Source organism: Pempheris klunzingeri, chromosome 17 (genome assembly GCF_042242105.1).
Source record: "Pempheris klunzingeri isolate RE-2024b chromosome 17, fPemKlu1.hap1, whole genome shotgun sequence".
NCBI lineage: Eukaryota > Metazoa > Chordata > Actinopteri > Acropomatiformes > Pempheridae > Pempheris > Pempheris klunzingeri.
In genome coordinates this window covers 17321709-17337270 of record NC_092028.1, presented here as the reverse complement: position 1 = coordinate 17337270, position 15562 = coordinate 17321709, and the positions used below count along the sequence as shown (strand labels likewise).

At 43.9% G+C, this 15562-nt stretch overlaps 1 protein-coding gene and 1 non-coding gene across 2 annotated transcripts; both read right to left on the bottom strand.

The window, feature by feature from the left end:
* Positions 1-7338: 7338 nt before the first annotated feature.
* On the bottom strand, positions 7339-12437 carry LOC139216729 (tubulin epsilon and delta complex protein 2). Its single transcript, XM_070847950.1, has 10 exons — positions 12149-12437; positions 11035-11093; positions 10451-10714; positions 10133-10370; positions 9969-10022; positions 9797-9875; positions 9409-9550; positions 8997-9083; positions 7891-8084; positions 7339-7816 (listed from the first exon to the last, which is right to left on the bottom strand). The coding sequence occupies exons 1-10, from the start codon at positions 12250-12252 to the stop codon at positions 7667-7669; spliced, it is 1371 nt and encodes a 456-aa protein (XP_070704051.1). The 5' UTR covers positions 12253-12437; the 3' UTR covers positions 7339-7666.
* On the bottom strand, positions 11726-11799 carry trnat-agu (transfer RNA threonine (anticodon AGU)). The gene has a single exon. It is a non-coding gene; the product is annotated as a tRNA-Thr (tRNA).
* Positions 12438-15562: the final 3125 nt, after the last annotated feature.

The window sequence follows — 15562 nt, the reverse complement described above, 5'->3', positions numbered from 1 at the left end:
GCTTGGGGAATTTCTCCTTAAGCTACAAACTAGAACATCACAGAGCGAAGTGTTCACATAACATTTATTTAATACAACAGTTAAAATGTACATTTAAGTAGAAATATACAGTAGAAATATAAAATAGTCGTATATACAGCACACAGTTAAACATATTTTGTGTCACTCATCAGAGTGACCAACAGCATAGGCAGACAGCATGGCTGTCCACTGGGTGAGGGACGTTTTTCCCCTGCAGCAGAGAGAGGTAGATTTTCCCTTTAATTTCTCAGAAGGCAGAAGGGAAATCACTTCACATCTCTAACAAGCAAATTCTGGTCACCTGCCATCACTTTTTAGTGTCAACACACTGGCACAATATAGTTTGAAAATGAGCAAGTACACCTACACAACCACAATGTACTACATAGTCATTAGTGTACTGTACAAAAATTGCATTAATACACAAGCCAAAACTCAGGGTTGAGCGAAAGTATGTGGACACAGTGTCATAAACTAATGTATTGTAATACTGGGGCTTATCTCACTGTTCACCGCATTGAGATAAAAAAAAAACAACATACTGATAAATGATGTTTAGTGAAAGAAATTAAATGCTGACGTGCTTGTAAATGCAGACTGATCTACGATCTATAAGTCCTATTTTTTTGTCTGTAAATTAAGGTTCAGAGAAGACTTACTCCACTCTGGCCAACTTTGCACTTTCACTGCTGCTGCCAGTAACACATTATATCCCCTAAGAATAATACTGCTCCGTTCAGGATGGCTGAACCCAATCTAACGGCAGGGATGGCTCCCCACTCCCACATAAAAGGGAAAGGAATGACTTCCCAGGTTCTGTTTTTGTCTCACACCATTACCTGCTTATTTCTCCCAGCTTCCCAGTTTGGCTGGCAATCAGTATGCAGCAGGACATCTAAATGCACACAAAAATGAATGAGAACGTGAGAGATCTAATCCACTGCATGTCTATCGAAGCAGGCAGGCATATGCAGCCTTGTAATTGGCAAGCTGGCCGTTTGGACGGTCTTTGGCATTGTGTGTTAACTGCTACCTCTGGATGCATAGACACATTTTACTCAGCAACAAGCGTCACTAATCTGGTAGCCAGAATTGATCCAACAGTGATCAATGGCAGTTCTCAAGGTTAAAGGAGTGCTCGTACACAGTCCTTCACATGGAAACACTCCTTTCAGTCTCGATACATTCTGTACGCTGCACTTCCTCCTCCCATCTGACGTTCGATTCAGTGACAGAGACGAGAATATTCACAACAGGAATAAAATGCCATTAGTGTGTTTCATCCTGTGAGAACACACACCAACAGAAAGCACCTACCCACAGATGTGGAGCTGAGTGCAGCTACATTCACTCATTCCCTCTGAGAGAGATAGTGTAGGAAAGGGAAACCCCACAGTCACTTAGAACACAAACATTACTCAGTATTCACTGGAGAACAGCCTTGTATCCTATTTTCAGTCTGGCTAAGGGACTCTTAGTCAGTATTCTTTCAGCTATGACAGAGAAAATAATCCACTTTCTTTGGCACAAAGAGATACGCACAAACGTCTGTGGACTATGGGGCTTACATTTAGGTGTATATGTGTTTCTTAACGTGTGCCATTGGACTATATCACAATAGGGAAATGAGCAGGATCAAGTCAGGGGGACTTGGGATGTAGGATGGAGGAAGGCATATGGGATGGATGAGGAGAGTCCTGTAGGGGCAAAGAGAGAGAGAGAGAGAGAGGGAGGGAGGAAATTCTCAGCGGTACAGATGGAAAAGGGGGAATGCGACAGAGCCTTTTATTCCATGAGTGCTTGCTCAAGGCACCAAGCGGGAGGGGCCGAAGGGGAGCGGGATCAGTCAAAGTGTCCCTGCAGTGGCATGTCCCCTCGGGCAGTGTCCTTCAATAATCCTGGCATGCCCTGTGTGGAGTTGAGGTGCCCCACGAAGACATTAGGCTGGGCACAAACGCTCACATATTGACAAGAGAGCATTCAGTCAGTCAGAAATTCAGTGCCCCACTCCTTTGCAGTGTGAAGCTGAAGTTACAAAAGGCCTTTCAGAATACGCTGCTGTACTAAAAGTTTCTCTTGCTCGGCATGGACACAGTCATATGTGCAAATCTTTTGTTCCTTTTGAGTCCAGTCTTTGAGTTCACGAGAATTTTTATTTGAGCACACACAAACATCTTCCACTTCCCCAGCAGGTCCTCTGCCCTCTCCACTTCATCGTCCACACAGATGCCAGTAAGATCCTGCTGGACTCAAGTTCCACTCTCCCATTGCGTAAAAAAAGCCCCCAACACATTGCTGCGGTGTCACAGGACGAGTGAATGACGCTGGCCACTGACGCGGGTGCGCTGCTCTTTCGGCTGGGTATCAGGTTGCCGTTTTGGCCCATTTCTGGCCTCTTGGAGAGTCACCTGTCCTGGCAGGAGGAATGCTGTGACTGACGTGCCTAGTGACGCCAGCATTGACTCCAGCAGAAGCTCTGCATAGCGTGTTAGGTGTCTGCGCGAGCTCCCACCGAGACTACTAGTGCATATGTGAGTGAGGGCTGCAAGGGCCATGTATCCGTGCGTGTGAATATGCACGCAGTGTGCAATGCATATTTGTGTGTCTCCTCTGAGGTTGTTTTGACACTGGACACCTGCTGTCTGATGATAAAAAGAACGTGCGAGGCATTGGTGATCCCTCCTTGACAATCCAAAATGGTCCAAACCTTACAGACTAAACACATCCTCAGTGTCCTGTCTATCTGACATTCCGCTCTCTATTTCTCAGCCCAAGTTCTCTCCAGTATTAGCAGAGCCAAACTCTATGATAAAGAACAGAGGGGATTTGGCACTGGGAGGAGTTGAAGTGGCGGCTTCTTTAGCCAACCCCGGAGGTCCCAGCCCTTGGTATGTCTCTGCTTTCAAGTTCCTCTCATTGTCTTCCCCATGTGCTTCACAGGGGACACTGCTCAGAGGTGAATGAGCCTCCCTCTTTCTTTTTCCTTCTCTTCTTCTTGTGGACAGTCCAACAGGCGGTAGCCATCAGCAACAGCAAAAGGCCCATGACGAGCAGTACCACTGACACCACTTTAGTCTGAGGCAGGTCATTATAGGTGTAGGTCACCCCCGTCCCTGCCACGCCGATCACCAAAGAGATGATTCCAAAGGGAAAGATGCAGCGGTACCAGGACTTCTCCATGCCCCCGGTGGCCTGCGACAGACGCTCCAGAGAGGAGAGCACCTCAGGCACTTTGGGACCACTAGCCTCCAGGGACTGACCCTCCTGCCCCGAGCTGGTCTGGGGCTGGGTTTGGCAAGCCAGGTGGCCCGTGGTACAGCCCATCCTGATGGTGAGGGCTGGTGGATCCTGAAACCGGTCTGCGTTGTTGGCCTCTCGGCTCCCGTTTGATGTCAGCTCTAGCCTGGAGAGACAGAGAGAAACAGAGAAAGGCAGAAAAAAGAGAGAAAGGAGAAGTAGGTCTGTGTGAGACCGAAGAAATGACTGGAGCAGGAATGGCTGGAGCGTGTCAGATGAAGGCTTCTAAGTCAGCGCTGAAAGCCACTCACACTTTCCCCTTCTCTCCCTCCCTCTCTCGCTGTCTCTCTGTACACTGTCTGCTGGCTCTCTGGCAGCACATTGTACACTCTGCTGAATGTAGTGGTGGGGGATATATAAGGGAGCATGGGAAGGGGGGGGCGGCTAAGGAAGAAAAACGGGGAAGTCCAAGTGCTCTGATTGGTCTCCTTTTGTGTGACGTCAACCACTGAAGCAGGGAGAATAGGGGTTGACGAAGCACAGGAAGGGGGAGGGGAGAAGAGTTAACTGCACCCACTTTTTCTCATCTCCCCATCACTGCCTCTCAATTGCATTTTTTTCTCTTGTTTTCCTGCAGCACAAAAGCCTTCCCTGGGGAAAACAGGCGCCTACTACTGACTAGAGAACAGGGGAGAACGGGGAATCCCTGATCACTTCAGTTTGGAAAGCTACTTTTTCCATATAGTTGATAGGGGAGGGAGCATCTACAGTAATGGTGTTCTCATTGTACCTGACAATTCTTGCCTGGACATCGACAGCAAACAACCACCCACACGCTCTTCCTTTTATGTGCACGCAGCCACCTGCAGACACTGATTTGTAGGAGGATCAAATATACAGTTCCTCTGAAATAAAAATGTACACTAATGAGCCTGCCCACACGTGACAGAGACACTCTCATGAAAAGCACAGGCAGCCCCCACTCCTTTCCCACCCACACACTCTGCTGGTGCCAGTTATTTCTGAATGGAAGGCAACCTAGTAGTAGTTAATCCACCAGTATGCTCATCTCTTTCTTCCATGAAAAGAAAATCAATCCAGACAGCTCTCTTCTCTTAAATCTGCTAATCTCACGCCTCCACATCTGAGAGGCTACGCTAGGGAAGGATAAATGTGCACACACAGCTGAATGTCTATGCTTTTACCTTCAAGCATCACTGGATTTGCTATGGCAACATTATACCTTCGTCTTTCTTTCCAAGCTTTTTGAAAATGAACTGTAAATTTAATATTATATTGATTATGGAACTTTGCTGCTGAATGTGTAGTGTAACATCAACAACCCCACAGTTATAGGGGGAACAAACAAGTGGTTTTTAAGGGTGTACGTGCATGATGAGACAACAGGCCTCTTATATATGCGTGAAACTCATGTCCCAAAAACTGACTTGTCATTACAAGTCTGAAAAGTCATCACTTGAAGCTTTATGGGCATAAAAAACATTGTCCACGTCATCTTGCGTACCATAAGAGCAGCATCTGACTTCAGCTTAGCAACAGGTTTTCTCCTCATATTTAGGTCAAAGGATTCCTGCTCTTTATAGCCAATGAGTATTAACATCAGCCAAACATTCCTCAGTCTCCACAGGACCATTATGTTTAGTTTAGCACTGTCTTCTTTGCCTTGAGAGAAAAATCCAGCTTGACAGAGGAAGCTGGCTTAGAGCGGCTGAGTGGTGGGAGAAATCAAATAATACACTCTAATACAAGTCTAACTGATGACCACATTGACTTAACGATCTCTGCTGCAGCTCAATCGGCAACAGAGCTGTGGATGAGCAAAAGAGGAGTAAAAGAGGGGAAGTGAGGAATGTTTTTTGCGAGGGGCGGGGTGCGGGAGAAAAGAAATCAGCAGCAGTAGTTCAATGGCACAGGGCACTTAAAAGACTGAAGTGAATTCCTGGTAGCACTGTTCGGTTTCTCTGGATTTGTACTTGGACTCCAGCACTGCAGTGGACTAAAACTAAAAACAAGTGCAATTAAAAAGAGAGAAAAAAGTGCAAAGGAATGTGTTCGACAATGAAAAGACTCTTCAACTCTGTCCTTCTCTGTGTAAGAGTACGTGAGGCATACAGCGGTGCTCAAATGGGAAAGAAAAAGAAGATTCTTCCGTGGAAAGAAACTTGTGTCTGATCTTCCATTATGTGACGAAAAGAGGCGTGAGAAAAATGGGACAAAGTCGTGAGACATGGGTAACCTGGGCAGGGCCAGGCCATGTTTGTGGGAGCGAAAGAGCTCTGCTGGTGACAGCCAGAGCCAAGCAGCAGCTGATGTATGCAGGTCACAGGAAGGCTGAGTTGCGTAGGCGCCACTCCCATTGGGACCTGTGTGTAGTGTTGACGTGATCCCAAGGATGCTTCCCTGCCTTCTCTTTTGCTCCCTTCACACACGCACACTGATCCAAGACTGTATGGGCGGACCAGAAGCCTGTAACACATTGCAACAGTCTCGTACAGAAGACTTGGCTACAACCCACAAGTGATGAGACACTTGTGGTGCTGGAGCAGAGCAGCTCTGGCGAACACATTGTGATTTAAGCCAGAAGCAGTCGCTTTAGTCACTGTACTTCTGTTGTTTCAGACACAGGTAGCAGACAATCTGAAGCTGAATCAGTCCTCTCCCTTTTAGAATCTTTTTTTTATTCCTCTCCTCAGGGAAACAAGCAATTTCCATCTGCAGCACGCAGAGAGCCAGGCCCCCGAGCACGTCGCCTTTGTGACTCAGCCGACTTTGGGTGTGCACGTCCCTGCGTTTGTGTGTACATGAGGGTTGATGCAGCAGGGCTCAAACACCCACGTCCTGCTGTGTGAACCCAGCGCCACCTGTCGCCCAGTCTGGCACAGCCAGTGCCATCCACACGTCATCTGTGGGCACGAGCCTTTTAGCCCTCTCCAAGCCCTCCTGCATCTCACATACGCCCTCACATCACATTTGTGGCGGGCAGAAACATGATTACCAATTTTCTCAGACCAGAGACATACTATTGGCCCAGTATACGTTATCTGTTGTTCAGTGTATGGCAGATTATAAAAGCTCATTGTGGAAATCTAACAGACGAATAAAACACTATGGTAGAGTATGGGGGCTTCTCTTGTTTTATCACTTGTCTTTTCCTGCTCATTTTAGGTCACACTGTGAGCCCTCCACAAACTCTTACTTGCCAGGCACAAGGAAGAAATTGGAACACGTGGAGGATGAGCCTGAAGTTAGAGCATCCCTCTGCCATCTGAAAGAAAAAAAAAACTTTAAAAAATATATTAAAACAAGATGAAACAGCTCATTGGTCTTTTACATCACTTATGTCCTCAAAAGCAAGCATCCTTATTCGCAGATATTTTAAATAGTATCTCTCTTATTTCTCAGTGTATTTTTAGGACACACACTGAACACGACTGATAATATATTTATTTTTCACTTTATGTCACATAGAAATAAGTGATTGTTAACAGTTATCTGCTAGTGTGCTCTATGGTCACTTCGTCCGTGACTTGAGTGCCACCTGCTGGAACAGTCAGTGTAGCAAGAGCTCTATTACCGACTCCAGGTTAAGTTTTTCCATTACACAGCAAGTAGTAAATATAATTATACACCAAAATGTAGGTTAAACATGAAAATAGCATTGCGCCGTTAGAAAAACAAAACCTAAGCTGTTCAAAATGAAATATTTATGAGAAGATCAACTGGAATTACAAAATTCCACTGTAACTATATCAGGTTCTAAATGTGATATTACACATTATGTCAACATCTATAAATGCTGCTGCATGGAAAACCATGTGTGACCAAACATATTTCATATAAACTGAATGGTTAAGTGTTCCCTTGTGGGTTCACACAACATTCCTCCGCTTCTGAGCTTGAACAAAACATTTTAAAACCAATTGGATTATCTGAAAAATGCTGAAAACTGAGCTTTTGTCAGCTCATTAAAACATTTGGAGATGAAATATTTTCATAGGACAGGCTTGAAATTGTAACTGCAGCACTTCAGTCACAAAAAAACAATAAAGAAAAATGATGAATAATCACAATCTTGTTTTTTATTTCAGTCATACAAGTTACTGCTTGGTATCAGACACTAAATAAATACAGTCACAGCACAATAAAAATTCAAGTATGAGTTATCACTTCATTAGGAAGTCCTGCTCAGTCCGATCCAATACAAAGGCCCAGCAATTAATCTTAAACTTTATGTTCCAGTTTAATGATTGTCAGAAGGGCCTGCTTCAACTGCTGTTGTACTGGATTGAATTGTACTGAGAGGTTAGATTTTATTGCTCTTATCTGTGTGAATGGGGGTGCACAGAGTATTTTATAAACTGCTAAATCAGTGTAATATGCTCCGTAGTCAGTCAGGCTCAGAGTCCTGGACGATGGCAGGGAAACGCTCTCCTCCTTCACCCAGCAGGGAGTACACGTCTCTCAGCACACTGAGGTTGGGACAACCAGGCCCCGGTACTACAGACGAAAGCCGAGGGGACAGAGTGTCCAGCAGAGCCTGTCACATAGAAGACGAGACTGTCAGGACATTAATTGACTACTACTCAATTAGGATTCACGCAAAACCCTTACCTGCTCGAGGTAAATCTCCTGCTGCAGCAGTGCCACCCTCATCCTCAGCTTCTCTAGCTCTCGGAGCTCTGCCTCTGTTGTGTAGGTTATCGTCACAGGCAGGGGTGAAATCACCCCATCACCCCACACATAATTTGCCCCCTTGGGACAAAGACAACCTCCCTCTGGCCTCCATCGATCCCAGGCTTCCCACTCTGACGGAAAATACGGTTATTTTTAGAGCGTGAGCGTGAGCAACCGTACCCTAAAATGTTTTTCTGCTCTGCTGCCTCAGCTTTAAATAGCTAGGCCCTTGCCTAGCCACGTCAGGATAGACGGCTTTAAAACCCCACCGTCACAGGGAGGGGGATCTGTCGAGGCCAAGGAAAGTACTGATCTGGCACTGAGGTTTCACTGCGGCTCTGTTTTCATTTTCCATACGCCAAGATGGAGAGGCTGCATTAGCTCGTTAGCACGCTACGTTCATCACAATCATTCCTCAAATGCTGTTAAAATGCAATAAACGACAAATCTGTCTCTGGAAAATAAATCGCTCTGAAATGAAGCACTCAAGGAACCGTGGATATAAGACGCTAGATTGGATGCATACGATCACAACACCAAATTGAGTTGTGAGGACTGAGCAGGGATTTAGAAATTATTGGAAACTTCTCCCTCACGCTGGCTTTAGCGACATACTTGTGCTGCACTGGAGCTATAACTGGTAAACACAAACAAAACTCCTTCTCTGAAGGTGATACGGTCATTTGAGCGCCGTGAATGGAAAATCTCTGGGCATTCAGCTTCATTATAATTGTATCACTGGAGGTAATGGAAATGATACCATGTTACATAGTGTAGGTACTGAGTGAGTGACACCCTGACACCCTGACACGATAATTCAAACACAGCTGGGTAATCAGAGTCAAACACAGGGTCAGGATTTCTCATCCAGTGTCCTCGTTATTATGCAAGTCTGAGCTGTGGAATAAACCATCTTGTGTATATTTGTCTGCTCGTGGCTGCCTTCACATAACCCAAATCAGGTTGACATGTAATCCTTTTAGGAAGGAATGCAGAGTTTGAAAAGGTAGGTTATGTTATGGTGAAACTGGATTATTTCCTACCTTGTTTCGCTTGGTCTGCTAAGCTCTGGAGCTCTGGAGCTGTCAGCTGCAACTGTTCAAGTGTCAGATCGAAGTCATACTTGTCACCTGTATAGAAATACATGAAAAAAAGACTCTCACTGGCAACATTACTACAGGACCTAGCAGAGCTGTTAAGTTTAATTGCGCTGTGTTAATTTAATTAGTCTCATGTTTGCAGTCATTCAGTAATTGTTAAAAATCTCAGCTGCTCATTCCAGGATCCTGAGCATGATTGGCGGAAGAGAGGCTCACGCTTCCTGCCAACTCCCCTGTGCACTTTCTCTCCAAATGATCATTTTCTCACACACTTGTGCCATCAGTCTCCTTCATTTCTCCTCACTCGCTCGCTCATTTTGTGTGTTGGCATGTGTAATTCTGTTCAGGATTTTACCCAGCCTCCCTGCCTCTGGGGCCTGTTTGGCCGGAAGCTCCTTTCTTTGGCAGTGCTGGGTGAGGTCATGCCCTTGGTGAGTCAGTCTGTCGACCAGAGCCCTGGTCTGATCTGGGCTACCGCACGGCCAATCGTTGGGGAACTGGAGGAATCAGAGAGAAAGGATCAAGGACAATTCGCTGGGTATCAGACTGCTTAGTGGAATGAAAGTGTATTGATCAATGTTTTTCAGAAACATACTCTGTTCATTTCTTATATCAGTGTAATGGAAATCTGTGGATTTCTAGTTAAACCCTGACACCAGAGTATATTTCCAACTCAGCATTACATAACATGGAAAGCTTCCCAGCCCATTTTGACAAGCTTTACAAGAAAAAAGGAAGGATACCGTAGCTCTCATTCTCTCCATGAAGTGACTCCTCCCAGGCACAGGTTTCCTTTGTAGGGCAACGACTTTGTCCCACAACCTAAAGATAACGCAGAGAAGGAAACTTAGTGCCCTTTTTTTTTTTTTTACTAAATGTATTTAGTTTATTAATCAAAAGATTAATTCAAGCCACCTGTTTTGCTTGCTTCTTAGGGATTTCCATTTCGCAATTTGATTAGAAGCGACTCTGCCGTGAAGCAAAGGCAAATGATTAGAAAAGCACTGAAAATAAAAGTTCAAAGTGACTGACAGTGTATGGCTACCTCCATGGTCCAGTGCAAAAACAGAAAAACACACCCATTCTCTCGAGGCAAACTGTGAGCGCCAGACTCCTCTGCATGCAAAACAGGCTGTGCGTTATTTGAAGAAGTTGTGGAAATAGCTGCAGCTTTGCCAAGGTCATTGCCACTCTGCACGCTGCTTCTAACAGTCTTGTTTTTAGAGCGGAGGGTCGAGCTGTGACCCCGATGGAGAGCGCCAGACGCCGGGACAGCCTGCTGGGACTTCTTCGCTGCGTGATGATGCACAATCCCATCTGGAGAGACCAGACAGTTTTAGATTATATTTCTCTGCTCTGCTTTGTCTTGAGGCCCTGCGTGGCAGATACTAACATACCAGACTTTTTGTGCTCTTTTCTGTGAAGACTGGCAGATTTAGAGGCTGGTCTGCCGGTGGTCTGATTTCCTCTAGAAGCTGCAGACGCCTGCATTCTCTCCCTGGATGTGGCAGAAGTGCCCGGTCCCCTTCGAGGTGCAGATTGTTGGTTTCTTTCAGGGTCTATTTTAGAAGGTCCGGTGCCAGCACGGACCCGGAGAGCTTTCTCAAGGGCTCGCTCAAGCAATTCTATATCTTCTCTCTCTCCTGGTGAAGTCTCTGCGTCTGGAGATAACAGCATGCAAACACGTGTTTACATTTGAATTATTTTCATATTTAACATTTATTTAACCTGAAAATCTTCTTTACAAGTGAGATCAGGCTAAAATGGCAGCACAGAGCAGTTAACACATAACAATTTAAGAAGACATAAAAAAGTGTGACTATTTAAAAGAGGCACAGTCATAACATTGAACCTGACTGCTATCATCTCTCTCTACATATATATATGTTAAATGTGATGTTTTATTGCATTGTTAGGATCTTTTTGACATATGCTAAGCCTCCTAGGCTAACAAGGCTCACAAATAGATATCATTTATTACCTGTAACAGCTTCTTCTGCACAGTCTGAGTCCTCTGAGCCTGTTTTTGGTTGTGGTGTTCTGTGGGGAAAGACTTAATTTGACTACACACTTAAATTAACCAAGAGGAGCACAATTAAGCAAACTTAAGGCATCAAATATACATAACATATAGTAACAATTCATATCTGACAACCTACGATTTGCACGTTAGAAACATGACTTTCAGTGCCAAGCAAATTCCAAGTTGCACGTATGAAACTTGCAGTTTTGTTTTTCGGTCACCAGAATTTTAATAAACGTGGATTTTCACAGGCTTATATCTATTTGTGAGTGTGAAAATCCTGAACGACGATCTATCGGCTGATACAAATGTTTTAACATAAAGATGTGATACAAGCAATCATTTTTGATTAAAAAATCCCATAAATTTGAGATTAAAGAACTGTGATGGAGGTATGCACTGAGCTGGGCATTATAAAGCTGAAATAAATCTGTGCTCTCAGGTGGATACAGAAAAGAGATAAACAAACCTTTAACATATCTTTGGCAGAACTGAAATTTCTTGTTACTAATCAGCCAATAATTGCACCCATTTCTCCACCAATATGTCTCCATATCTTTACAGCAAACTTCACACTTGTGCAAACATGGACACTGCATGAGTCCCCATGCTATTCAGAGGGGCCAATGAACCATTACAGTGCTGGAAAAGGCACTGCTGGGATTCGAACCCAGGATCTCCTGTTTACTAGACAGGCGCTTTAACCAACTAAGCCACAGCGCCGGGTGACTGCACATGCGCACGGATGTTTAGTTTATTCAACAAAACTTTACACAGTGAGGAAATATTTAATAGCTAAACACAGATAACACATCCACCATCTTTGCATCCACTTCTGTTAGTTCAGTGAATGTTTCAGGAAGCATCAACCCCAGTATACATGAGAGGTATGGCTTAACACAAGAGACACACAGCTACACTTACTGTGTAGTTTGAATGCATATGTGTATGTGGACTTACTTAGAAATTCTCCTTTAATATGATTTGTTAATGTCATTTTTTTCCTACGAAACTGAGACCAATTGAATAGCCAGTTAGTTAATGACTCCGGTGTATACAGTAAGTTACTTACAGGGCGCGTAATATTTCTCTGTAGAGTTGAATGCTGCCATTAATCTTGTCTTGTTCAGCTTTGCATGACTTTATAACTTGCCCGACCGTGGACAGCAGAGACATGGCTGATGTGGTCAGTTTAATACCCACAAAGGACGAACCAGCTGTTAAACTACTGGTTTAAAACTCCGACTTAACGTTAGTATGAGCTTCTAAAAATATCTCAAACGTGCAGGACATCTCGTTGGTTGACATCTTTCCATTAAAAACAACGATTTGACGCTTTTTTTCCCCCGCAGACCCGCGAATTCGACCTCAGCGGATGCGGAAGTCACTTTTTTTTCTTCTCTTGTTAGAAAAAAAAGTCGCTGTGAATCTGTGGACAGATGTTCAAGAAGGTATCATCGGCATTTGTCAGCAAATAAACACCGTAATCGTGCGTTATAATCAGCGAAACACGATAAAACTTTAGAAGTTCATCTTCACAACAAACTCATCACTTCTCGCGAGATTTGGCTACCAGGGACACGTGTGTGCGCGCGTACGTGTATGTGTGCGTGTATCACTCTTATGACTCTGCGTGCACGTTTTTTTATTAATCAGCACCTGTTCATGCACCACTTGTCTCATAAATGCGCCATATGATGAATGAATTACCAGTTGCACACATTTTGATCACAACATTCATTATTAAGTTTTAGTAATTATGTTCCCTAAGTAGCCTATTTAGCTTTACAGTTTTGTACAATGGCTGTCTGTGAAGGATCTACTCCGGGGTAATTTGCCATTAATTTGCAGCAACACAGATGCAAAACAATTCCCCCACAGAGGTGAGGGCCAGGCCAGCAGCCAACATGTGGGACATTTAATTTTTTCTGCCATAGAGAAGGCCAGAGCCTTATGTTGTGTCAGCTAGATCATTATGTGATTATTTGACATAATTAGACAACTATTAACTTTAATAACTAATAACATTCATGATAGCTGCATCGTATTTAGGTGTACCGGATCCCTGGTGTTGTGAACGCTGGCTCACTGGCTCGTCCAGCCATAGCTAACATCATTAGTCACACCTGGACATTTTCCGCAAAGGTCTACTGTATAGTTTGTGTGTTAGCACCACCATATCAGATAGGAAGTGAAGAACTAAAAACTAAATATCTGATAGAGGCACCGTCGGGCTTTCTGTCTTTAGCTACCTTCCCCATTTGTCAGGTCCCTTCAGTGTCATTTCCCATCCACCCATCCACCTGTTCCCACTTCTCTCATCACTCCTGCTGCTGTTACCTGCTCAGCTCTGCCCATCCCTCATCTTTAACTCATTCCCTCATCAGCCACTCTCCATATGTACTGGTCAGCTTCTTGTCCTCCTCTCCACATTATTAAAGTAAGTTGCCACGCTTTGTGTCTTTTCTTTCTAGCATCTTTTCTGTATTCTGTTCATCTGAAACAATGACGCCTGCCTATATTTTGACCTTCTGTTTGATCAGTGGACTTTCAAGTTGTTTTTTCAGATACCTTTGCCTGGTTTTGACCCTTGGTTGCTTCAAGTTCTTAAAGACATTGCTCATGAAACCATCACTCTGCCTCAGTCGTATGCATTTGTGTCCATCACCTGTGACAGGTACAAATATATAATGCTGACATGAACTTATGAATCGGGCGAAACATCCAAACTTGAGTGCAAGATGGGCCTCTTCATATTTTGGATTTGACTGACATGTCTGCTTGGTAATCATCATGTTTTTGTCTTTCCTGTCAAGAGTCTGCACATCTTGTACCTAGCATGGTGTTCCACTTTCTGAGTGAGTCATCCTAATCTGAATCTTGTCAACATATTTGCTGTTAAAAAGATTTATTTAGTGATGAAATGGACCTGCTGCAGCATTCCTTATGAGGCGTGTTTTATACGAGTGCTTTTTGGTGCAGCAATTGAAACCCGTCCAAGCCATCAGCATACAAATACGGGGTCCTCCGCAGACTGGAGCGACAAACGAGTCGAACCATTCAGTTAAAATGTTTGTCAAACACACATTTTTGTTTTGTGATATTCTCATCTATAAATGAAAAGATAAGCTTCCAAGAAGATATGAAGTTTGCCAGTCTTTTCCCCCCATTAGAGCCTCTGGATCAAAGTCCCCTTCCTCTCTTATTGAACTGCATTAGTGGCACAGAAGCACTTCCCAGAGCAATTTAATTTAATGACAACAGCTTGCTTGCGCCATTGGAGGGAAGTGAATCATCTTGTTAGCTCATCTTTACCCCCGCCAGCCTGCTGTGGCTCGGCAGCAGCGCGAAGGGGGGCACTCGGCTGCCCCGCCAACCAAGCATCTGACACAAAAATCGGCTGCCAGGCTGATTCGCACACACATACTCGCTCTCTCCCCCATGTGTGCACGCAGACATGTTTACACACGCAGACTTTCAAATAGACCGTGCATACAGTCATACTCTGCTACATACAAATCAGGTCATACACAAACGACCACCTCGTACATAATTCATGAACAGCATGCAAGGAATCAAAACACCTGCAATCATTATGTATATTGGCAGAATAACCCATCAGCAGGTTGTAAACAAGATAGGATGAATAAACCTTGTTTTGTTTGACCCAGACCGACAGATCAACAAGTTACGGTTCAGCTATTGAAAAACAGGGAAGATTGTGGTTGCATCTGTGTTTAAGGTTTGCTCAGAACAAACACCCGTTAATCTGGAGGCACCCATTGGCCCAGCTCTGCCTCCTTTTCATTTTATGGGACATTTGGCATTTAGATTTTTATTTTTATTTATTTATTTATTTTTGTTGATGCAGGTGTCAAAGTCTTTAGTTTAACTCCACAGTCAGAAAATACAAGGTGTCCTGCAAAGGGGCATCATAGTGGTGACTTCAAGCGATTATGAAGAATTGGTGGTTAAAGGTAAAAATGTGTTCACTTGTAAGAATGATGGATCAGTTTCTCCAGGAATAAACACCTCATGCACAATATAAGCAAACCTAATCTTTAAGAATAAAACATTAAACTACAACTCTAGATTAGCCAAAATAAGATGTGATTGAGCTTTTTTGATTTTTATATTCCAGCTGACAAACATGAACCTGTATTCTGTCAAATAATGGTATTTGGATGGTAGGTATGCCATCTTGTGGTCATTCTCATCCCGTCTTTTGGTTTCCAGCTTCTTGTCATGTGTGACCTTTTGATGCAACATACCAGTAAAATATAACGGTGCACTAATGTGATATTTCCTGTAAAGTTGGTGTTCATTACATTGTGAAATCTGCAGGAGGAAATGTATAAACAAAAACCTTTTGTCAAGAGCTCAAGCTTGTTTTTTTTTCTTCTTTAAACCTGGGCCCTGTTTACATATTTTGGGTAACATACAATAGCTGCAAAGTAATCCTTTCGGACACTATTCTAGATCAAAA

Coding starts and splice junctions, on each gene's coding strand:
- LOC139216729 (XM_070847950.1), bottom strand. CDS start 12,252: ATGTCTCTGCTGTCCACGGTCGGGCAAGTTATAAAGTCATGCAAAGCT. Junction 10,715..11,034: donor TGCAGAAGAAGCTGTTACAG/GTAATAAATGAT, acceptor TGTTATCTCCAG/ACGCAGAGACTTCACCAGGA. Junction 7,817..7,890: donor AGGAGATTTACCTCGAGCAG/GTAAGGGTTTTG, acceptor TCTATGTGACAG/GCTCTGCTGGACACTCTGTC.